Raw genomic sequence first — 25,804 nt, forward strand, 5'->3', positions numbered from 1 at the left:
CAAGGGCAAGGGCACAGTCCTTTACCCAGGCAGCTTGCAATAAGCCACCATGGGCAAGTGGACTTCAGGTGGGGACTTCAGGTGGGGCAGCAGTGTTGGCCTCTCGCTGGGGGAGCCCAGGACCAAAGGAGGGGGTCTGCTGCTAGCCTTAGAGGCCGCCAAGGTTATTTGGATAAACCTGGTATCTTTTACGAAACCAACTAAAATAGTTGGAAAAATTCTTCCTTGCAAGCTTTTGGGTGCAAGCAGGCTTCTTCAGAGACAGAGCTTCGCACCAGCCCCAGCTCCAGCCCCAGAGGGCGCTCCTGCAGCACAGGCACACGGCGCCTCTGTGGTGATTAGCTAGTCAGGCGCAGGGCTTGAAACCCAGGCGGGGCTGCGGTCTGTAAGAGCGAGCTTCGGGGAAGGGGGCGGGGCTACAGCCTGCAAGACCCAGCTTCGGGGAAGCGGAAGGGGGGGAGCTTGGAGGCAAGGCAGCGGTGTAGTCTCCTAGGTAACGACGCTGGCGGCGGCGGGTGTGGTGAGTGTGAGGCCTGGGGGTGCGCGCTAGGGTTCGTTTCCCTCCTCCTGCGGGCTGGCCCTTGCCCGGGTGCGAAGTTGGCTGGTGCTGTCGCCGCCCGTGCTGAGTCTCGGCCTCAGGGCGCTGCGCTGGCCGCTCCTTTGCTCTCTCACGGCCTCCCCGCCCCCGTCTCACCGCCCGGGCCCAGCCGGGGGGGTGGGCAAGTACGCCGCTGCCCGCAGACCCACGTGGCCGCAGGCCCAGGCGCCCACAGGCAGCCCCACACAGACGCATGCCGGCAGCTGCAGAGACCCCACAGCTGCCCACCTGGCCATAGGTGTGCCCTAAACACCCACAAACATAGACATGCCCACAGAGACGCACACAGGTTCCCACAGACCTGATGTGCCTACAGACTTCTACAGACCCCTGTATAGACACCCACAGAGAACTACACAGATGCGTGTGCACAGACACAGATTGCCACACAGACACCCTCAGATGCCTATGTAGACACAGACCCACACAAATGCCCACAGACCTCCACGGCCACAGATGCCCCCACAGCAGCCTCTCCTTTAAACTCCCCCCACTAGCTGGTCCCAGGTCTCTGCCTCCCCTCCCCACCCTTGCCCTTGATCCTTTCTTTTCTGCTTCCCTATGGATCCTTCACTTTCTACACAGCATTCTTCCATGTTAGAGGGCCTGCGGTTATAATGTGGCCCTTCAGCTGAGGCCAAGCTGACTGGTGCTGTCATTTCCCTTGCCTTGTCTAGGATACTCCTGTTAATACGGCCCACAGTTACCTTCGCTTTTTTTCATTTTGCACGTGTGACTGTTGTTTTCTCTCGAGTCCACCCCTGCCCCCTCCACGCCATCTTGTGTGCCCATGTTTGTTCTCCCTTTAATGGGAGCACCTTGAATGTTGCCGTAGTCAAATTTCATTCTGTGCTATTCACAGTATCTGAGCACCTCACACACAATGATTTTTATCCTCAGGATAACCCAGGGAGGTGATGGTTATTACCATCTTGGTAATGGGTGCTAGAGGCACAGAGTCATTTAAATGCCCATTTGGGGCACCTGCTCTGAGATGCCAATTCAGGTGGGGAAAAGCAACGTAATTAGTGTTAGGTAGCAAGTTTTATGGTCCAAGTAGGTGTTTCATCAACTACAGTTGCAGCTGTAAGTGCTCATTGTTTCTGCCAATAAAGTTGGTGCCCCAAACTCCCATATGAAGTTAGTGATGTTTTGCAACAAGGTACAGTTAAATAACTTGTCTGACATCACTTAAACATTCTCTGGCAAAGGCAAAGTTAACTTTCTAAGTAAGATGCACAATAAAAATGCAGAGAAGTTCCACATTTAACAAATAACTGCTTTTTTTTATCACATGATAAAAAGAACTCCTGGCATGTTACTGTTTATCATGCAATTCTCATGTTAATCACACAGTAAATATAACATCTACCATGGGCGTAAGGTAGCAATTATTTGATCTGACCCTGAAAGTGCCCTTGCTCATCCAGTGGCCCTGTACCTAATGCTCTTCCAACTCTGTGGCAAATGTCATGGGGTCCTACACGACAACAGTTTCTTTTACTGTGGGCGCATCTACATGAGATACTTTACTCAAGATTAGCACAAATTACTGCACAGTAAACATCACTGTATACATGTGCAGATGCTTACTGTGCAGGTGTTTGCACTACTTGTGAGTACATCTACTACCTGTAAATACAAGTAGCAATTTTTTTTGTAGTTACTTATTGTGCAGTAGCAAATGTGTAGATGCTGACCGGGAGCAAATTTAATCCCGGTCAGCCTCACCACTAGGAGGCCAGCCCCAAGGCTGGAAGCCTCTCCTGCCCCAGGGCTGAGCCGGCTCTATTCCTGCCACAGCCCCAGGCCCTTAAGAGCCTGCAGGGACACTTGCTGTGGCCTCTGCTGGCCACCATGTCCCCCAGGACAGGCCCCAGGGCAGCTGCAGCAGCCTGCCCACACCCCAGTGCTGCTCCCTAGCACCACATTGCCAAGGCTACCCCATCCAGCTGCACAGGGTGCTGCAGGTACCTGCAAGGCCTGGGAGCACCTGGGGCCGTCTGCAGCCAGCTTGTGGCCACTGGGTCCCACTCCAGCTAGCCCCAGGTTACCCACAGCAGCCTGCCTTGACCCTACATATGGTGCTTGGCACTGCCTGGCCCATGCACTGGCCTATCCTACACTGTGCCCCTGCACTGTTCTGCACTGCACACCCCTGGCCAGGCCTGGCAGCACCAGGACTGCCACAGGGAGGCTCAGCAAGCCATTATGGGAGCCATTCTGGCATCCTCCCTGGCCAAAGCCCAAAGGCTCATGCCACCTCCTAGGGCCCCACCTGGTCCCAGGAAGAGACTGTGGACCTTTTGGTGCTGTGGGATAAGTCTGAGGTCCTCAGCAAGTTTGCATGGAGCAGTTGATCCAACATGCACACTTACAAAGGGCTGTCAGGCCACTTTTGAGAGCACGGGCACAACCACTCGGCATGCCAGTGTCACATAAAGGTCAAGGTCTTGTGGGCACAGTGGGTCATGGTCACTGACCACAGCTGCCAGGTGGGGGCTGTCCACAAGTCCATGCCCTTTATGCAGCAGCTGGATGAGATCCTTGCTCCCTAGGACCTTGGCCGCAGCTGTGCCACCTACTCCAGTACAGGCAGCTTGGTCAAGCCTCCTCTCTGTCCAGCTTCACCATGGTGAAGTGGCACTGTGGGAGGGCCCTCCTGACCTGCCAGGAGACCGTCCCATTACGTTCCCCACCCCCAGCATCTGGGAGCCTAGGCCAGCTCTTGCCCTGCCAGCTCCACGGCCTCAGCCCCACCCACAAGGCCAGGGCAACCATGGCACTGCCAGCAGCTCTAGCTTCTCCCTGCAAAGGGCCTCTGCCCATGCAGCTGGATGCCATGGCCCTACACCCTAGGACACTGCTGGGAGCTGCATGTCCTCACCACCAGTAGGGACTGACCCAGGCTGCTGGGCATGCCTACCACATCCATATCATAAGCCCTGCAATGCAGAGAGGGCCCTCCCTGACCCGTCCCACCTCCCCACCAGGCCTGGCTGCAGTCCCCTGGCCCCAGGTTCCCCTCCCCCACAGGAAGGCAGGAAACAGTGCAAAACTTTATTGAGCAGCCTGTGCCTCCACAGCTAGGTGGGCGTGGGCCTCTCACATGTCCAGGAATGTGTCGATGCTGGCGGCAATGTGTTCCGTGGCTGCTGGGAGACAGGGACATGTAGCACAGCCACAGGTAACCCTCCAGGTGGCAACAGAGGTTGTAGGGCAGCGGGGGCTTTCCTTCCATGCCATCAAGGCTCAGGTGACAGGACGGGGTCTGGGCAGCAGCTGTGTGGTGGTGAGGAGGCCTGGGATGGCACAGTGAGCCAGGGCAAGAGGGCACTGGATGTCACTTCCAGGGCTGGGTGGTAGAGGCTGCAGTGACAGTTGCCACATGCTGCTTCTGTTGAGAAAAGTGGCTGGCCAGATAGCAATGTATGGGGTTGACTTTTGAAGATGGCTGCTGGCCACAAGCAGCTGCAGCTAGAGCCTTCATCTTCTGGTGGTGAAAGGTGCTTGGTGCAGGGCCCCAGGGACTGAGATCAGACTGCTGCCAGGAGCAGTAAATTTGCTCCCATATCTCTGCACATGTAGTGGCAGTTTAGAGTAAACTGATCCTGCATTATTTGCACATGTACACGCACCGTATGTTCCTTAGTCACCATTGAATACAGAGTTTGTCAGCAGAAACCGCTGTACAGATCCACTTTTCCCCTTCAGGTATGTCTCAGTGGTTCAAGGCAGACAAAGTCTGTATGGTGCTTATATGTCTTCAGGGTTCTGCACATGCCAGCTTCAGAACTGGAAGCAGTAAAATTGTGTTTCTGTGGTTTGGTGAATACATTTGTTAACTTGCTGAGCAGAGCATGCGTTTTGTGGGATCTCTGGACATTGCTGTCTTGTGTCTGGTAACCATACCTTTAAGTCAACGCTCTCCAACTGGGAGCCTATGAGGGGTTTTGGCCCTCGGGCTCCCACTCAGCCATTGATCAGCAACTGCTGGATCACAGGTTGCTGAGTCTGAACTACACCATCCCAATGAAGCCTGCTTTTGTCCTGATGCATTATGGCAGCCCCTCTTCCTTCCTTATCTTCCAGGTGTTTCACCCAATCTCTAGCACTTTACTTCAGCTAGGTTATATAAAGGGGACACTTGGGGTTGAAAGGGTTCAAACCAAATAATGAAATGTATTCTTAGACCCCATCTGTGCTCAGTCCCTGGCAGGGTCTTCACACCTCCTAGGCTCTGTAGAGTGCCAGGAAAATAAGAGCTTCTGTCCCATGTGGGTGAAATGAACTTGAGTATGAAAGCTTGTGCTCTGTTTTTATCTTAGTCTTTAAGAGGTGTGTATCTTCCCTGCCTTAAACCAGAGGTAGTCTCTGGAAGTGAATCTACACCATTTTCTCTTGCTAGGCATACCTCACATCCAAAAAGCCCTGAGAGGAAGCAGATTTCCTGGACCATAGCCAGCACCCAACTGAGCTGAGATGCTTCTTTTGCTTTCTTGTGTGTGCTTGATACCAACTCTTATGTCAGAATGGAATTAATTTTCTACTTTTTCCATTGGGAATTTATACCTGCCCCTTTTAACCTACATTTACAGAAATCTGTCTACAGTTAGTATGGTATTGCCACTAATTCACTATTGTGTTGTTAGAACTTAAATAGTAATAAGTACTATTACTTAATAGTAATAAGGGTAATTTTTCTTTTTAATAAAAAATAAACTAAAATTAAACAAATGCCATAAGATAGGTGCTTGGTTAAACTGTCAATAAAGAACACATGGAAGTATAGATTTGAGGAGCCACATTTAATGAAGCAGAATTCTAAATACTCAATATATTCCTGTTTCATTGTGAAGTATGTGCCCTACTTAATGTTCATGTTAAAAATTTGTACATTCAGATGTGCACAATGTGACTGAGGTAATATTGCTGTTAAAAACTTGAAGAAATGTTTTACAGCACAGCTGTGTTACTCTGACATTATATTAGGGTTTTTTTGGTAACACTTTTTTTTTTTAAACTTCTGGTGTTGAGGGAGGTGTATGCATTTTTAGGACTTAATTTCTTTATTCATCCTATTAACAATTAAGGGACCTTCTTATTATTACCAAACTGCTGCAAGTCAGCAAAACGCATTAAAAGGAATAAATATGAATGATATTATATTATATTATGGAATTTTAATTAAAAATGTTTTCTCTTTAACCACTTCTTTCTGAATATAGGCTGGTCTCTAGAGCAGGCAATGAAGTAATGTGTTTTAGAAAAGAGTATCCTTGTCAAGTTTATTTGACAAAGAACAAGCCATGATTCAAAATCCAGGAATCTAATTGTACAAAATAATTAGGAGTTAGAAGAGAAATAACTGAAAATTAATCAGCTATGACAGGTCCCCAAGTCATCATCTAATTTTGTTATGAGAGATCCCTTCCTTTACAAATCATCAAGTTAAACTATTTTGGAGCTACTGAACATCTAGGGTCTGCAGTAGATTACTAGAATTTCTGAAGCAGAATGCTTCATTTGCACTACATAATAATAGAAAGTTGCCTTAGAATTGGTTTATAATTTCTTGTTTCCCATCAGCACTTTAAGCTAATGTGGTTAGTTAAATGATCACAATTTTCTTTTAATGATACTAAACACATTTTAAATGTGTTTAATCTTGGTCATTGTGCCTTGAGAGGTTGTTGAGCTGGTAGGTTTGAATAGATTTTTCCTTAGTTCCTTCTCAACTTATTCCATCCCTTGTCATGTTTGGTCATTTAAATCAGGGCTGTCTGACTACTGGCCTGCAAAGTAGGGTGACCACCCCTCCCTAATTGGTCGTGACTGTCCTGAAATGGGAACATCAAGTCCTGGTCCTGGGCTGAATGACTCCGCTTGCGTATGGAGCAGACTGAATTAACTGCATTTCAGTTCTTAAATATTGAAATTATTCCTGGTTTTAGCTTTCAGAATGCAGTTTTTTATGCAAGTTGTGTACAACCTGATGCTGTAGGCTTTTGCTGTGAATTCTTATTTTCTCTCCCAGGGCTGAGTGCCTTTCGTGATACAGTTTCTGGGCATGACTGGCAATTTTGCTTTCACATGACAAATGCTTGAGCATTATATATCGTTTGACTATATGTCTGGGAAATCTGTCCTAATTAGTTGCTGTTTACAGTGAATTAGTTTCTAATGTATAGTTGTTAATACCAATATAACTCATTTCAGTTATGGTTTGAATTAACTAGCCATAGTTTTATTTAGAGTTTGGGTATCAATAGCCATGGAAGTGCACTGATACATCAGTCTGATATCAGATTGGCACCAATATAAAGAAAATTGCCTGCCTCGGAAATCAGCCTGATGTGGCTGCTAATGTTGCCAATAAATGGGCTGTGTATGTGCGTAGCTGCAGCATAGCACATAGGCGGTGAGGAGCACAACTTGGCAGCATGGAGAAAATCTTTTGTGGTGAAGTGGGGGGACGGAAGGGGCATGGGGGGGCAGATCAAGGCCCCCACAGTGAAGGAGGGAGTGGGGCTGGGGCTGGGACAGTTGCTGCCCAGCCAGGGCAGGACACAGGGCGGAGACACGGCTAGTCTGGGAGGTGGGGGGGAGGGCATGGGGGAGCTGCCACTGCAGGCAGGGGCCAGGGCTGCACTGGGCTCTTCCCAGTGGGGACTGGGTTGGGCTGTGCTTGGGGCGGGGCAGGTAGCAACGCTGGCAGGAGGGTTGGGGGGGCTACAGTGAATGTTCTTAATGCTGCAATCTTCCCCCGCAGTAGCCCTCCTCCCAGCACTGCTGCCAACTGCCCTGAGTGCAGCCTGGCCCAGCCCTCGCCAAGGAGAGCCCAGCGCCACCCCAGCTCTCAGCTGCAGCCTGCCTCTCCGTGGGCGGATTCATGGTACACACCCCCTGTGCTCTCCTCGGGTGCGTGCAGTGGCAAGAACCATCACCCCATGCCCCCCGGATGAGCCCTGGCCCAGCTGGGCAGTGCCTGTCCCAGCCCCGGTCCCTCCTTCACTGCGGGGGCCTCAATCAGCTCCCCTCCCAGCCCTCCCCTTCCCTCATAACAGATGTACCAGCTGGACACTGTTCTTCAAACTGCCGGGCTGCATATCGGAAATCAGATCGGCATCAGCTGATATGCCTCCTTAAAAATCAGATATCAGTATCAGCTCCAAAAATCTCTATTGGTACATCCCTAAAAAGCCATACAGTAGTCTTGTGAAAAGGTAAATGTGACAACATGAAACTTTTACCATCTGAACTGCAATGACTAGTTGGACTACTGATAGTTTCAGATACCACATAATTGCTTTTGGTATGGTTTAGAAGATACTGAGGTATTACAGTCTTGTCACAATTTATGTCACTAAAACACTTTGTATAATGTCAGTATTACTACCCAGTCAATCAAGGACATTTTGCTGTATAGGCAGGGTTAGAAGCAGCCAATCTTCTTTTGTGGCAAGGCTTCTTTTCTGTAATCAGCTTATACTCTATTTACTTATGTTAACCAAACCTTCTGTGACACTGCTTTTATAGTGTCTTTTGTCTACTGTCCTTTTAAGTCTGTGGACTTCTGACCCATATGCCTACCCACTGTGCCAGATCTACAGTACCTGTAGCAGCTTTTGAATAGCTGTTTCCTTTTCTTTTCTTCTGAAACCAGGTGCATTTGAATCAGAATATGGGGTTGTTTGATAAACTAGCAGGATGGCTTGGGCTGAAAAAGAAGGTGGTTCACGTTTTGTGTCTTGGGTTGGATAACAGTGGCAAAACAACTATCATTAATAAGCTTAAACCTTCAAATGTAAGTAGCCTGATTTGTTATCTCTTTTACCAAGTGCTATTTTAGACCTAATGTTTGTATGCATTATTTTTAGATGTTATAATATGCTAGGTTTAATCATGGGGAGAAATCAAGAGTTTAATCAAGAGTCCTCTTCAAGGTTAGAAATACATCCAAATACATTGCAAACTCACTTTTATTATATCTGTTTAAATGGAAGCATTCAAAAATTATACCCAATGCCCTCAAAGAGAAGGGGATAAAAAAGGGTTTATGTTGACTGTGATTAAAGAGCTGACAGAAACTCTTCTGATCTTTTAAAAAAAAAAAAAAAAGCAGTATTTTCTTTATATGATTTAATATGATTTGGGAGAAGCATCATTTTATTGTGACTAGCACTTGGCTGAAGTATATTTATTAAACATGGTGTTTGTGAATTACAATATTTCCTGGTGCTACAGAGATAGCCAGTGAATAGTAAAAAATGCAAAATCTTAATGACCACTTTGGTGTCATTAAAGCAGAATAATTTTTACAGTGAATGGACTATAATAATCAAATGCATTTATCTACTGGTTAAAAGAAAATATGAGTTCATTACCAATGTCTTGTATGACTGAGAAAGTTTGACACGGGGGGGGGGTACATATTACATGTTGATGTGGTTTAGAAATGGAATCCAATATGCTCTGAAATGCATTATCAACAGGTTTTGTAGGTATTATAGAGGTGAGTCAGTGGTAGAATATTATTCCTTGCCTTCTTATTTACATGCATTGAAGGATTTTAATGAACTGAGGTGCTGTCTTGCAAAGTAGCCTTGAAAGAGATGGGGTTTTTTAACTGTTCCTTTTAACTATCAACTACAGTTTTGTTCTTCGTCTACTTCCAGGCAAGTTCCTTGAATTTTATATTTCTGTTTCTGATGCATTCCTTAAAGCAAGTTGAACTTTCTCCACTTTGTGTACAAATAAGATAACTTAGTCATGAGAACCTTTGGGCGAACTGCTAATTGTGCTAGCAAACATATTTTTTATAACATATTTTACAGGTCAAGAAACAACATCAATTTTAGTGTATATGTGAAGGAAGTTAGGTGCTTTTTAATAAGGTGCTCAAAAATTTAACTGTATTTGCTGTAATACAAGATGACCCTGATTATAAAACTACTCCCCAGTAATTAGATTCTATATATGGAACATGTATAAACTTGTTTTAATTGTCCAGGTATAGAATCTAATTATTGGAAGTATGCCTTGAATTTGACCCTCTTCCACTACTACTGCAGGGAAAATAAATCTCAGGGTGAAGGACCAGGGAGGGGGGGGAACAGGTAGCCTTCTTGCCCTCTGCCTGCCCCAAACTTCTTTTTCCTGGAGCCCCTTATTGTCAGACCTGGCTCTCTATGAACATATGGAAGTGAGAAGCAAAACTGAAAACACTGAACTTAAAATAAATATAGCCATACTGGATTATTCAGAATTGATGCATATTACCTTTTTTGAAAGTTTTAATTTTTAGCACAACTACCCCAAAAACACACTTTTATGTAGCACTTTGACACCTACTTATGTAGAGTACAAACTACTGTTGGGTGGTCACCGGATACAGGCGTGTCCCTTTGCGCCCAGTTGGCATTCACCGATTCTCTCCCACCTGTGTGGACCCTCTGTTTGTGTACTTAGGGTGGCTCTCTCTTTCTATTCTTGCCTGCCATGACTTCGATGTTTAAGGGTATAAACGAAAAGGGAGGAGTGATGACTTCCCCACCCCAACGGCAAGTAACAGCTGGTTCACACCACCAGGTTCTGTGCTGGCGAAAGACGAAATAAAAAAAATGAAAAAAAGAAATTCGCTAGCCATGCCAAGTTCCCTCCCAGGTTGTTGGGGCTCGAGACAACCCCCTTCTGATCTGCCCGCCTTCTCCTCGGCACTTGACTGTCGGTGCTGCAGGCAAATGGGATTTTTTGTTTTCTAATTGAAACTGCGGTGATCAGTCAGGATCACAGATTAGGCAGGAGAGACATTCCCCACTTCCCTTCTCCATGTTAAGTTCCCCCTTTCCAAACAGAGGCTCAGGGAAGTGCTTCTCCCAGATTCAGCTCCCCTCAGAACCAGGCTGCCCAGGGATGGGAGGAAAAATGTGGGGTCTTCCCACTTCCACTCCTAATTGCCGCCGCACCAGCTTGATTGGCAGCCCGCAGCAACTAGTCAGCGCAAAAAAAAAAAACAAGCAGAGAGAGAGAGCGTGTCCTTTTCCTCTCTCTCTCTCTCTTTCTCTCTCTTTTCCCTTTCTATGAGGACTCCTCTGAGCCCACAAGACTGGATCGGTGTCTTGCCCCGTTCCCGGGGACTTCAGTCTCTGGGCCGGATATGGCAACTGCCCTACTTGCTTGTCATCTTCCCATTTCACTTGCCTCTACCCCTGGCTCTCTGCTCAGTCCCGGATATTGGCCCATCCGCCGATTCCTGCCAATCCGCCTCACCTGGCAAGGTGGTAAAGGAGAGCTCAGGTGGATCAGGAGCTCCAGCTGTAGCATGGCAATGTTGCTCCTGCCGGACCCATACTCGTGGGCAGGGGCCCACCCTGAGTAACTATCCTCTGATTCTTCACACTACACATGATATTAGCCCAAAGCCCAAAGGCTCATGATTTATTTTATACACCATTGGGCTAAGCCCCAGCAGAGTCGATACCATTTCAACAGCCATGATGACCCACCCCACACCTCAGCAATGCTCAGCATGTGTGTGTACTCCAGATACCCCCTGACAAAGGATCCACGTACTAGTTAACTCCCTCCACCAACTCATGACTGGAACAAAGTGTTCTTGTCATGAGTTCTGGGATCTTTCAAAACTTTATATACAGATTAGGCACAGGGCAACCTGGTCAGGTTTCACCTCATAGAGGGTGGGGCCCCACTAATCATATGTGATGGACAGAGAGAGGGGGTGACAGAGGAGTTTTGGGTGAATGTTTGGGGCCCAATTTGGTGATGCTTGAAAGACATTTAGGACTGGTTAAGAAACAGGAATCATTAGAAATGAGTAAGAAAGCACATCTCAGGTTCAGGAGTGAAGAGGAAGTCTAAATGTATTCAGTGTAGTGGCTCACCATGACTTGAAGAAGAGTTGGTGTTGAGGGGGACTGAATGCAATAGACATTACTACTGATTTTATTTAGACAGGCTGCACTAAACTATCCTTGATAGGTTCCTATCAGTATGTTTGCCCAATATGGACCATGTGTTTTAAAGTCATGGACAGTGTTGGCTGCATTTTAATCAACTTCATAGTTGATTTCCATTACTGAGCACATGCTGCTTTTCACACCAGTTTAACAAAAGACAGTGTATTTAATGAGGTTTCCGTGTATGAGATTGTAAAATGAGGAGATTTTTTTCCCCTTGCTGGAGAGACATTTTAATTTTCTCCTTTTCAGGAGAAAAACCTTATCTTCTATTCAATTAAATACAGCAATATTTCCACTTGAAAGTCTGAAGAGGGATTACTGTTACTTTTTCAGATCACCAAGTTCTTTAGTACAGTGTTTTGCAACATTTTTAGGCCGCAGGCTAGTGACCTAGTTCAGGTCAGAGGGAAGGCAGGCACTAGGACACCACTGCAACACAGGGAGAGTACCTGCCACCTTTCAAAGCAGAGGCATGGGTAAAACAACTGTTGCCAAACCACTGTTGCTGAAGGCCCCGGCTGCCAATCCCCCTATCCATAGGATGCATCAAATGGCTCTGCAGGTTATAGGTTGCCATCCCCTGCTTTAGCAACCTAATAGGATGAACTTTTTCATACTTCAGTATTGCTGCTGCTTTAAAAAATACCTGTTTTAGTTGTATAGATAGCTAAGTTATCTGCTGATTTTTGGTAATCAGGCCTTTTGGTACCTGCTAGCCCTTTAGGCTTTGATTCACTGGTAAACATGGTACTGTTTTTGAAGCACTACTTAAGATCTATAGCCTAAAAATGCTACTTGCTGCTTCCCAACAGCAAATATGTTCCTTCTGAAGCCTGATGATAAGGAAAGTTAGAGCAAATGACTGCTCTCTAATCAGGGTATTCTTTTCATTGAAACTATGTCTGCTGGAGGGCAAAAAATACTTGGATTTCTTGTGCTATAATCTCATTGATGGCTCCTCAACCCTGAAAGTTATTCTTTTCTGAGAATGGTGTATCTCACAGCTCAGCATGTATGTTAAAGAAAGTTATGCTGTTAAAACTAAAGGAAAGGAATTTGGTATTAAAGCAGAAGTTTCCCTAACTCTGCTTCCTCAGTTCACAGCTAATACAAGTATTCATTGTTTTGCTAGAAAATCCTCATCTTAAGATAAATATTGTACCTTCCTCATAATTTCTTTTAAGTACCCACACTGTCGAGCCAGAATGTTTTTTGTGCTCCTGGATTGATCCTGAATATGATGTAATGCATCAGAATTTGGGGGATATAGGTAACTTAGAAGGAGGTTGTATTTCAGTAATTATATGTTTCTAAATTAACATGAGTTTATTTTAAAACATTTTTTCTTTTGAAGGCTCAAACTCAAGACATAGTTCCAACAATAGGATTCAGCATAGAGAAATTCAAGACATCCAGGTATCAGCATTATTTTTTTCAGTTGCTTGATATAATAAGTAACACTATAGTACACAGTCAGTTATTTTTAAGAGAAATATATTGAACCAAGATATTATGCGATGACACAGTGAAGTGTCATGATTCAATTGTTCGTATTATTGTAGAGCCTAGATTGAGACCAGGCCACCAGTGTTGAAACATTCTGTAAATGGTACTACTGCTTGTGTAAGATGATAGATTTGAAATACTGCTTGCTTGAGAAACTTGGCTTTGATTCTTCATCTTCCACTTCTAGAATGAATAGAACGGGGAATCCTACCAGCCCTGCATGTGTAGCCCTAGGGAAAGGCATGTCTCAGATCACTGAACATGAACCTGTACTCAGTTAAGAACTATATCACTGAGATACTCTGAAGAGATTGCAATCTAATCTCCTTAACTGGAAAAGGGTGGCTGCAGCCTTGGTAACATGAAGATGGCATGGATTAAGGTCAGGAAAAAGAAGAGGAAATGATTGGTTAAATTAAATATGAGGTAGAAGAGAAATTGCCCCACTTGTATGTGCTAAGAACTTGAAAGATTATATAAAATTCACAAACAACTAGCTCTCATGACCTTCATAGTATTTCTTAAAGGGATGCAGGCAGTCTTCAAATCAAGCTGTGCACCCAAATAGATGGAGAATTTGTATACAATTAACAAGTTTCTTGCTTTTGGGCTCATGTAAATGTATATTTTTAAGAAGCTGAGTTCTTGTACTCATAGTTGTTGACCTGCTTAATGGTTTGGGTAACCTGGCTACAAAGTAGGCTGTCACTGTGCTGTGGTTGTTGCTGTTATTCTGCATGTTGAGTTAATTAACAAGGGAGTAGATTCACCATTAATTTTCCTACACAATACAAAGTTTTTAAAAAGGTCTTTAAAAGCTCTCTTAATTCAGGAAATATGAATCCATATCAAAATAATGAATAAGGTGAAGTGTGGATTTAAAATAGCTTCTTGGGTGGATACCCATGTGTAATATAAAAGTTTTCACACAGGGAGCAATTCTGGATTTCCTTATGCACAAATTCATTTATATTTGTATTTATATTTGTATTGTTTGATGCCATAAGTGGATCACAGATTTTGTAAGTGGAGTTACTATATTTATTATTTGGAATACAGCTTAAGGCAGTGATTAAAAACCCACCATTTCAATTTAGGGACTTCTGTCACTGTTATGCTGAAGGGCCTAATGCCCCCCCCCCTTTTTTTTCTCCCCTGTGGAGCCTGCCTACCTCTCTTGCAGCCAGGGCAGAAGGGAGAAGGGGGTGCAAGCTGCCAGTGGGTCAAGTGGCTTCTGAGCTGCGAGGGGCCCCAGTCATTTCATCTGTGTCAGCAACATCCCCTGGGGTCACCTGGATGGGATGCTAGCAAGCGGATGCTATCCAGGGGGTGCTGTCACCATGGAGGGAAGATCTGGGGCCCCCCACAGCTCAGGACCCATCCATAGCTCACCCCGCAAGCTGCAGGAGAGGTGGACAGGCTCCACAGGGGAAAATAAAAAAGGATCAGGCCCCTCACCACTTTTTTATTTCCCTCAGCAGAGCTTGCTTGCGCAAGCTTGTCACTGGACTGTACAGTGACTGGCCCAGTCCTTCCCTCTGCAGTGTGCCTCGCAGTGCCTCCTGGGCAGGGTGCTAGCTGCACAGGTGCTGCCCCAGGTCACAGGCAGCACCTGCTGGATCCAACTATTCCCCGAGCCTGAGGTGGGCAGCAGCTGCCCACTAGCAGCCTGTCTGGGTGGCCCCAGGGGTGCCACTTCTGTGGAAGAAAGGACATGGGCTCTCTGCAGCTCATGGGTCACTTGGCCCACTGGCAGGTGTGGTTAGTCTTCATAGGGAGGGGGGGAAAAAAAAAGGAGTGGGCCCCTCACTGCTTCTGCCTTCAGCACGCCTCTCCCGCAGCGGGGGGGGAGGGTGGGGGGCAAGCTGTCAAAGCCTGCAACGTTGCAAACTAAACTACATGCAGATGCAGATGAATTAGTCTGCAATGTAGCAAACTCATTTAAATCATAAAAAACCGTCATGTATACAAAGTGATGCAATTAAAGTGCAAAAACAGCCAATATTTGTGACATGTACAAGTGCCCTAAAGCTACAGTTGGCCACTTGTTTCTTTTGCCAGTTGGGGAAGCCTAGTTAAGCTAAAGTTTTTTAACTGAAATTTTGTATTGTTAGGGTGCTTTTTTAAAGAAGCAGTTCTGCCTGTTGGAAGCCACCTGTGCACATTCAAGGACAGAATTCTGTACATGTGCTGCTTCTAGATGGAAGGGTGATTTTTAATGTTCTCCCAGTTTTCTAAGTATACTAAGTATTAAAAGTGACATCAAGAGACTGAAGTCTGATTTAAATGAGACTGAAGAAAGTTTATTATTCTGTCTTTTAGGCTTACTTTGTTCTTTCATAAATAATGCAAAAGTGGAAAGAGAACCATCTTTAAACAGAAGACAATAAATCAAAAAGCTACAAAAATGACAGGGGGAGAAAGAAGACAGATGTACTAAAGTTACTTTTGTTTTTTCCTTAAATGGCTAGGGCTTAAATTGACTTCTATTTAAGTGTCATAGGAAAATACATATTTTTCCTGTTGTTGCTTTGCCTCACATTCTTTCTCCCTTTGCAGTTTGTCTTTCACAGTGTTTGACATGTCAGGTCAAGGCAGGTACAGAAACCTATGGGAACATTACTACAAGTAAGTACACATTATTGAGTTTAAAACATTACTGTTTATTTTAGCTAAATACATAAAAGATTTAGAGAAAAGCATAACAAGACCAAGTACCTAAAATTTAAAGCTAGACAAATTCAGGCTAGAAATAAGTTGCACAACATAACAGGGGTTGTAGCAGATTGTCTGAAATTAGACATTTAAAAAAATGAAGTCTAGGTCTTTTTCTCAAAGGTGTGGTTTGAGCAGGAATTAATTCAAGGAAGTGTTATAGGCTGTATTTATCCAGGAAGTCAGACAAGATGTTCACAATGGCCCCTTCTGATCTTAGACTCTATTATGTCTGCATTATAGTAAGCAGTATCACATGGAGATACCCAAGTAGTTTAGGTGCCAGAAGTAGTCTAGCCATGAAGTTTCCACAGGGGCCAACTTTATCCTTTATTTCTGTGCAAATTGGATGTCAGTTCCCTTTACTTGCAGGGTAAATTGGCCTGTGCGCACCTTTGATGCTGTTGGCTAGCCTGCTTCTGATATTTGAGGTACCCAATTTTACTATAAATGAGCTATCTCTATGCTGTGCTGCTCTTTGCTGTATGGGATATGCCATATGAAAAGTAAAAACAGGATGTTGGTCTTAAGGTAGTCTTGGATTATCAGTCCTAAAGCTAATATCAGTGGCATTGTAAGATGCTTAAATGAGACATTAAGTAGTGTGGTTGTGATGTTATTAGTGTGACTTAAAATATTTTTCCCAAACTACAGGTTTGAAATAATTGGCTTGGAGTCTTCCAGTATTTTATCATAGTTATAGACTTATTAAGTGTTCTTACACTGAGACTTGAAACCTACTTTTTCTACCTATATGTTTCTGATTAAACATAATAGTTGGTGTAGGTTTATACTGGTTTGTTACTATAAATAATTCAAATTGCATTTCACTTACAGTGATAAAAATGGGACACTGTATGGGTGTAGAAAATAAAAAAAAATACAGAGATTTGAGGTGATGCTAGTATGCTTGCCAGCAACTCAGTGACAGCAACATAGAAACTATACAACATAAATACCTTATTTAAAAGTTAGAAAACTTGAGGTAGAGATTAGGAAATATCATTTCTTGACCTTCGGTATGTGGACATTTTGAAGCTAGGTAAACCTGGAATATATTGACTTACTGCAGCTATTTTGTAGACCAGTGTAATGTGAAGCTTCACAGAATGAGGTGTCTTTATAATCAGAAATATGATCAAATTTGGTACCTTTTCTTCCATTTGGTTTGGAGAAAATCAGTGCACTTTATCAGATACTGCTGTTGTTTTTTTGGCACTTTCTATTTTATCTCTTGCTGATGGCAAAATTTGAAGCAATTTGTATTTCTTTCCAGCTCCTAAACTTCTCTCTGTCCTCATTATTCATATTCTTAGCATGTCCAATTGACAGCAAGAAAACAGTAACCTGCATTCCGTATTTTAAGGACTTACATTTTATATCTTCATTGATAGGCTTTGATAGAAACATACTTTTTTTAAAATTAGGAATTAATTCAGAGAGTTTTATCCACACACACACAAAATTGGCAGTTTGTGATATTGTCATGCATGTGGGAGTTTTCTAAAAGTTTCAGGCCTAGATTTGCAAAGGAACTTAATGGGAATTGGATGCCAGATTTCATTAATCAGTATTTTGCAGGAGGTTCGCATTGATGTCAGTCTTGAATGCAGTGATGTATTCTTATGTGACAGAGTGTGGTGCTATAATGTCAGCAGTTTTCAAAAGCTATGCTGCTGACTTAATGTTCTAGGCACTGCTGTGCTGCAGCATGCGTACTACCCCCTGGACCTGAAGTAGTAGAGGCACCTACATGTATTGCTGCTGGTGTGCCAGTTATCCCTGCTGAGCAGAAAAAACAACTGAAAAATCAACAGTGCTGTTTCTGAGCAGCATTGCTGATCCTCTAAGGCTCTCTAATATCCAGTTTCTGTACAACCAGGGCACTGCTTTTGTCCATATAGGCTGTCAGTCCAGTTAAAAATTGTTTGAAGAAAATACAATACCATATCCTATTTAGACTTGTAAAGTTAAGCAAGAATGCTTTTTACTATCCTTTCAGAGTTAAATATAAGGGAGGCTAATCTTAAATTGCACAGGAAGTAGGTACTTCAAAGTATTTGAAACTTGTAGTTTTTTGCTTACTTCATATACAGCTCTCCCTCAAGATGTCTTCTAAACTTTTTTAGGCAAACTTTGAAATCTGATTTAATAATGTACCAGTTAGTAATGTAAATCTGATTTAACAGACTTTTATTTCCTTATTTCCTTAAATAGGTACTAGGACTCTAATTTCATATAGAGTCATTGCTAATAACTGTTTTAGTGGTTTTAGATTTCCTAGAACATTATACAGCATCTCTCTACTGTTTAGTCAGGTTTCATACAGTACCTTAAAAAAGAAACTGGGCAAATTTTTGCAGTTGAAATTTGGACAGAGTCCCCACTATTTTTAATGGTGGTGGTAGTTGGTCATAGATTGCAGCACTGTTGTACTCTTTTTTTCAAATTTTCTTCTATTTATATACATTTTTGCCCTGAGCCTCTTTTGGAAAGGATGGCATATAAAACTAAATAATAATTACTTTAATGTAGAGAGAAAGAGGTAAAAAAAACATTGGTAACTGACTCTTAGGGAAATGTAAAATAATGAGAAAAAATTGCAGTGAATTTTAACTGTAATGCAAAAAGATTTAAAAGGGTTTCTTGTACAGATTTAAGTGAATTCATTAATATATGGTGTTATGTGTTTTTATTGTGTTTAAATAAAGATAATTCTATATTAAAGCTTAAGTCGGTAGCTGATTTTAGTCTGTGTATATCGTAATTAGATTGGTATCACTTGCCAAAATGTGTTTACCTAATTTGAAGTAAAAGATAAGTAGGTAAAAAATTAGGTACTCAGTATTCCTAGTGACTTTGCTTATGCACAAATTTTAAACTGTCTCTGGATAAGCCAGGTTCTGGCACTCTTGAATGGAAAGGAATGAACCCTCTTCAACAAGTTTGTTCTACATAAGCAAGTAAACTTAAACATAATTTTTCAAGGCAGTTTTCCATCTCCATGCTGACATCCAATTTGACTGCATTGCCATTTATGCTATGTTTCAATAGAAAACTTAAGCTTTTCTGAACAGTCCAGATAGACTGGACCTCATCTTGGTTATGACATGTTTCTGTGGCTGGAAATTATATTCTCATCCTGTACCAAAGGCCAATCCCAGGGCTGCTTACCTTTGCTACCCTGCCATAGCAGTGCTTTTGTTGCTCAGGCAGAGTTTTGCTCTGTTGTCTTACTGCTGAGCTGCTAGTCTTGCAGTAGGCATTCTTATTCTATGGTCCCATGGGTGCCTACACCCAGGGAGCCAGTCTGTATGCAGTATCCCCCTCACCTGGAGATATCCCTTCTGTTGCTTCTTCCTTCAAGCAACAGGAGCCTCTGTCTCTTTGTTATTCAGTTGAAAGGTAATGGGCTGAACTCAGAGGTTTGATAGTAAAAATCTTAGCTTCTGTGTGGAAGCAGAGTGAATATAAGACTGAAGGCAAATAAGCAATGTATTTGTTCTTCTGAAAACCTTTTGTTAGTCTGAGAGAGCCTGTAATTTGCTTTTTTTGCTTTTACGTTATGCAGAGAAGGCCAGGCAATTATCTTTGTCATTGATAGCAGTGACAAATTAAGAATGGTTGTGGCCAAAGAAGAACTTGACACCCTCCTGAATCATCCAGGTAGGGAGATTTATTTTCCCTGTTGTCTCCTTGTTATACTGTATTATTTTATACTTAAGAAAACCCTTCTTAACATAGCATTTTGTGTTTTGATTAAGTCATCTTCCATTTTAGTCACTGATAGGAACTAGAGAAAAAGTGGTAGTATTTGTTGGACAACAGATATTTAGAACCTGGTCAGACTCCTGTTGACCTCAGTAGTTTTTGGATTGGGCTTGTATTGTTCAGTGTGAAGCTTAAGTATGTATTTGTTTTGAAGAGCAATAAATCTTGATACTTACAGAAACTTTGACTCCATAGATAGCACACAGACAGTGCCGGTCTCCATTTATGGAAATTTTTTCTATTAAAACCATAAATTGTTCAATGTAACCTTTTCCTGGTTAGTTGACTAAGAACTTTCTGACTATGAGGGTGGTTAAACATTGGAACAGGCTACCTAGATAAGTTGTTCCATCCCTGGAAATTTGCAAGAGCAGGTTAGACAGAAGCTTTACTGGGATGTTGAGGATGATGCTGCCCTGACCAGGGGAGTGGACTAGGTGACCTCATGAGGTCCCTTCCACTCTTGGTTTCCTATGATCCTATAAACGTCTGTGCCAAACCTCAGAGATCTTGCATTGGTCTCTGAGAAAAAAAATGGAAAATACTTATATAATTGCAGCTAGATGTAATCTCCACTAAATGATGCCATACTTTTAGAAGTCTATGCTGGGTGGGTAGAAGGGAAAAAATTGTGATTATTTGTAAGGTTGCACTTTGAAATAGGCATTAAGTTTGTGTTTCCCAGTATATTTTCCCAGATGTGTTGCTATTAAGTGATGTGTTGTGTTAAATGCTGTGTTCTTTGAAACAATAGTAGCTGTGTTTGTTTTAGAAATTAAAGCATATATAGAAATACAAATTATAATTGGGTAATACAAAATACAAATAGTAGGTATTTTCTTTATTCTCAACTGTATTTTAATCATTTAATGATTCATTTCATCATTTAATTAATTTATTCATTTAAACATTCTTCAGCAGTTAGAATGCTTGATGTTCTCTAAAGGTTATTATCTTGCACAGATATCCATTCTTGGGTCACTTGCCCTCCCATACATGCTTCTACAATACCTTCAAGTTTTTACGAATTTCAGGGTCCTTATCCAAAGTCAGTCCATAAGGAGGAGCAAGAAGGAAGGTACTGCTGCTTCCAAATATAACAGAAACGGTATCATCAACTGGTAGCTCCAATATTTAGATATTTGGGGAAGTCTTCTCCATCTTTCTAGAAGCATCTGTGTAGCAGCATTAAAATAAAAACTAGTACTGTAGATTATAAGCAAAGGTTGCAAAACGATTTCAAACCCTGTTTTTCTCATATTCATAACTTTCTGAAAAATCACCCCAGGCTGACATTTTCTATGTTTGTTCTCTGACAAAAGTGGAAAGACTGGAAAAAATTCTTTCCAACATCTAAATTCTGTGCAGGTTAGAAAAACACTTTTTCTATTTAAAAAAAAAGAAACCTTCCCTCCACCCCTGCTGACTTCACATGACTTAAATAGCTGAATTCTTAAAACTTGGTATATAAATGCTTCCACAATGAGAGCATCCATAACTAACTTTGGGGGGAAAAAATAACTGGACATTGATACCTACTCTGTGTGTGTGGTAGACAATAGTATTAAATTACAGGTGTACTTCTTTCATTTATGAGTACAAATTAAGAGATAAAAAACTGAAAGTAGGAAACTGTTCTAAAATTCCTGTAGTCATGTTATAGCTTGGCCATTTTGTTTGCATGTAGTCTACTAATACCTATATTTCTTTAATGTCTCCATGGAGTGCTATACATGGACAGCATGAATAACTTTATATTGCTATAGGAACTTTAGCTTTTGCAGTTCCTGACTGTTTAGCTGAAAATAAAAAATTATTTTAATTAAGTTTATAGGTAGAGCACATCAGAGGAAAATATAGGTCCCAAATATACACTTTTAATAGGTGTTAGCTTTTCAGTGACCCGTTGTGATTTCTGAATGTGAGAAGTAGTAAGGGAACGTAGTCTTCAGCCACTACAAAGAAAGGTTAAAGAGTTAGGTTTAAATAAGAGGGAAGCCCAAATTCATGCTATTTCAGAATTACAGACTAGCTTGTCAGCAAAAGAGACTGTTACATTTTAAGTGACCGTTTTAATGGATAAAGCGCTGATCATTCCTCCTATGTGGTCACTTCTTTGAAAAACTCAAATCTTAATGTTCGTTTCTCCCATCCTGGAATTTTAAGGATAAACTATATTGTTCATTACAATTTATGTTATTGAAGAAAAGTAGCTTTTCTTTATCAAGATACATTCAGATGTAGACTTCATTAGTTCATTCTTTTCCCTGGCATGACGAGAGGCATCCTGTTCCTAGACTCACTAGTATCCATTTGTTTTAGTCAATTAGGCCCTTAAAACAGACAGGATTAATGATGCACCTTTTTTAATTAGTGAGACTTACTTAGTAATCACAAGTAGTCAGAGAGTTTGGACATTATAATGGATTCAGTGCATAGGCTTACTAGTTTGCATCTATCTCTCCACTTGTTGGTATATATGTAAGCATGCCCAGAACTCTCAAAGTAGACTATCAGCGCACCGTCTTTTGTTTAGTCTACTGGTTCCTGCTGCTAGCTGAGAATAACTAATGGAAAAAAGGACCTTGTTCAAGCAGAGGAGGGATGTGAAGATACCTGGAGACTGTATTTTTACTATTTTATATGCTTTAAAGAAAGTAATGGGCATTCTCCAGGAAAATTGAGTATAGCTTACCCTATCCTAACTCACGTAAAGTTGCAGGCCCTGTGAACTCTGTTCAGTTTTTGTGGCTTTTTATATACCTAGTCCATCACTAAAGAGTGACGGTGTGGTGTTTGGAAGCTCTGACTTGAAACACATCTATTCTGTGCTTCATCAAGAATTTATGTCTACAGCCTTAAATATATGTGTGAATTGGGGAGGGTTCCAAAAGTTACTAGAAAGTTGTGAGCATTCCTGAAGCATGCACCTGAGGCCACATGACCCAACAGTGTGCATGTTGGTAGGATACAATCTTCAAAGAACCCCAGTTACAAGGTAACCAATGTATCCAGTGTTTACATTTCATTAATTGCAGAGATTGAGTCTTACAAAATGTCATGGTATTCCACTTTTCTTTGTGTCTAGATATTAAACATCGTCGAATACCTATTCTGTTCTTTGCCAACAAAATGGACCTCAGGGATGCGGTATCATCTGTGAAAGTCTCACAGTTGTTATCATTAGAAAACATCAAAGATAAACCCTGGCATATCTGGTAAATACTATTTGTTTTTTCTACAGATTCTTCTGCTCACAGCTATTTCATGGCTTTATTATATGAATGAGAATGAGCTTGATAGAATGCTGTATTTTGTCATGTATTTGCTAGTAGTTACAGGCAGAAGGCAGAGCAGGGTGATACCTTAGAGACTAACTAGTTCAGAGAAGCATGAAGTTTGTAGGCAACAACCTACCGTGTCAGATGCTAATAGTTACAGGTATTTTTGTGTGATGCTTGCTCAGAAAAAAAAAAAATTTGTAAAATACCAAGTTTGTCTTGAAAATTGTCACCAGAAATTTATTGACCAAAGACTGGGGGTGGAGGAGAGAAGGTTACTATAAGCAAGGTTTAGGGGCCATGTCCTAATCAGAGCAGCTCTAATCAGTGTTGCTGGGATATGGAATAGTGCTGGGATTCACATCACTGGTGATATTATGCCTGGGATTCAGGACATTGACAGCAAAACTGATTAGAATATTATTTAATTAAACTCTGTGGGTACTTTTGCGGACTACTGATATCAGAAAAGAAAGTGGACCATTTGTGTGTAGGTTAAAGTGCACAACATTGCATCAGTTCATTTTCTGCAAGTTTTCTTTCTAGCAAGAGCTAGGAGCTTTTCTTTAAATTAAGGCCTAAATTATTTAGAAAATGATCATCTTAACCTTTTTTAACAAAGAATAGTTTCCCACTTATTCATAGCAGTTACAAGAGATGGATATTGAACTTGGTATTCACTGAACCTAACCTTCAGTTAAATCCATGAGAGTTTTAAGAAGTACCACCATTTCTTCTACTCTACCAAAAGTTTCACACTATAAATAAGCAGTATAACAAAAACAGTTCAAAGAACATATTTTCAGATTATTTATTTTAAAATTCTACTGTATTTGTAACTTTAGCCATGAGCATATTCAGTTACTGAGTTTTGGTTTACTATATTATATAATATCTGGAGAGGTTTTTTTGCAAAGGACAAAAATCTGATGCCCAGATCTTGTCAGAAGGAAATGAAATTGCTTTTGTTTCTCACTGTGTGAAACGGACAGCTATTCACTTTTTCTTGTTTCTTTTCTTTACTTTAAAGCTGCAACTTTCAATAAATCTTCATTGTGATTTGTGAATGCTCTTTAATACTTTCTCCTCAGTACTTCACCAGAAAATAATTTTGCCTTATGAATTTAATAATTACTGTGCATATTTAAAAATATACCTCTGCGTCACGTATTGTTAGCTCTCCTCTATTTTTGAAGTTTTCATGAAATCAAAAATAATTCTGACCATTTGCCAAATTCCACTGAAGATGGTTTTATGAATTCTGTGCTGTTATAATTTTGTGCCCCCTTTCTGAAGCACTGGGTAGATGAGCAGCTACCTATGGCTCCTAGATTCTATGGGTAGTTTTATATAGTTCCAGCATAGCCTGGGTAATATAACAACCTATACACTAACCATATGGTTCCTGAGAAACCATGTGCATGCACAAACCATTATAGCATGCACAACTTTTCCAACCCCAGCATTCCCTCTATATTGGAGCTGCATGGGGAAACGTAACTTCATCATTTTTACAATAATTATCAGAAATGCATTAATTTACTGTCCTCTTGTCTGGAGAGGATAATATCCTAACATACCTATCCCAGAATAGTTATTTGGCTGTAGATATCTGGTATAATTTATCTATTTTAGATAACTCCCCTCTAATATCATCCACAGCCTACCTGTGATCATATTCTGGAATAATTCCTCTGTTTTGAGGTGGAATAGTTAAGAGGAAATTATTGAATTGTAGAACACTGTACCTACACAGGGAAGTTAACCCAAATATGTTTTTAAGTGTATTGTGCCTGGCATTGGCTAATGCTGCTTTTAGAGGTATTCTGCTATTTATTACATAGCTTGCAAATTTTAGATGTAATGATGACTTTTATACAAACCAGTGTTTTTCAGTACTTTCCCTCTTTTTAGTGCTAGTGATGCTCTGAAAGGTGAAGGATTACAGGAAGGTGTAGATTGGCTCCAAGGTAGGTCACATTACACTGTTACTTCATTTCCTTTTCTATTAGATTTTTGTTTTCATTTTTTAAGTTTTCTTTCATTATTTCATTTGCTTTGTTTCTGTCCATTTCTGCTGTCAGATCAAATTACACAGTGAGTACCTGCTAAACTAGATCTTTTCCCCTGTTTTTTTTGTTTTTCTTTTTTTAAGTTACCATTTTCTTCAGTGGAAACATTGTGGCAGAGAGCTTTCCTTTTTTTTAAAACAGATGTTAAATTAGAGAAAACATTTTCCTTCAAAAGAGAATTGCTAGATTTGAATGTGTACTACTGGAAATAGTATTGGATGGTTTAAAAATGTTTTCCTGACAATAATAATATAAGGTGCTCTTGAATCTTGTTTATTACACATGATAACTTAATTTATTTTCCCAGTTACTTTGTTATGCTCCAATATTTCACATTTTTCTCATGTTTTAGTGTCTTGCATTTTAAATGGTAAATAAACAGCCTGAAAAATTTGTGAAAAACTCTTTTAAGAGTGGGAACCCATAGTGCAGAGCAATGTTATAATACATCTGCCACTAATTATTTCCAAATTGCATCACAGTATCATTCTCTCATTACAACATTTTAGGTCAGGGCTTTCCAGCTGGCGACGCAGGGGCCACATGTGGCCCAAGCGGGATTAAGTTGTGGCCCCCAGGTTCATGTCTGGCTGCTGCTCCCCCCTTCTTTTGGTTGTAACAGCAGCCAGAGTCTCTGGGCTGCCCTTCCCTCCCTGAGCTGCTTCTGCCCACCACCACCCCAGGTGGCAACACAGCACAGCATGGGAATTGGAGGGTGAGGTTAGGTATGGGTGAGTACTCAGTGCAGCAGCATTGAGTACAGCTCATGTGGGCACATGGTTCAGCAGGAGATGCCCATGCTGCATGCTTCCCATGTAACCTGTGGCTTGCTCTGGTGCAGGCCATGTGAAGGCCTCACTGATCCAGCCTGCAGGTTGT

At 41.8% G+C, this 25,804-nt stretch overlaps 1 protein-coding gene across 1 annotated transcript in view; it reads left to right on the forward strand.

Annotated features, from left to right (window-relative positions):
* The first annotated feature begins 449 nt into the window (after positions 1–449).
* The window catches only part of ARL6 (ADP ribosylation factor like GTPase 6), a 32,991-nt gene continuing 7,636 nt past the window's right edge, over positions 450–25,804 (forward strand). Inside the window, exons 1-7 of the mRNA XM_019528674.1 lie at positions 450–520; positions 8,265–8,405; positions 12,935–12,996; positions 15,646–15,714; positions 19,373–19,467; positions 22,661–22,790; positions 24,768–24,823. Of these exons, the coding sequence (XP_019384219.1) occupies positions 8,283–8,405; positions 12,935–12,996; positions 15,646–15,714; positions 19,373–19,467; positions 22,661–22,790; positions 24,768–24,823 (535 nt within the window). The 5' untranslated portion in view covers positions 450–520; positions 8,265–8,282. The remainder of the gene's footprint in view (positions 521–8,264; positions 8,406–12,934; positions 12,997–15,645; positions 15,715–19,372; positions 19,468–22,660; positions 22,791–24,767; positions 24,824–25,804) is intronic.

This window comes from Crocodylus porosus, unplaced genomic scaffold, assembly GCF_001723895.1.
Source record: "Crocodylus porosus isolate Cpor-Errol unplaced genomic scaffold, CroPor_comp1, whole genome shotgun sequence".
In the NCBI taxonomy this organism is placed as follows: Eukaryota; Metazoa; Chordata; order Crocodylia; family Crocodylidae; genus Crocodylus; species Crocodylus porosus.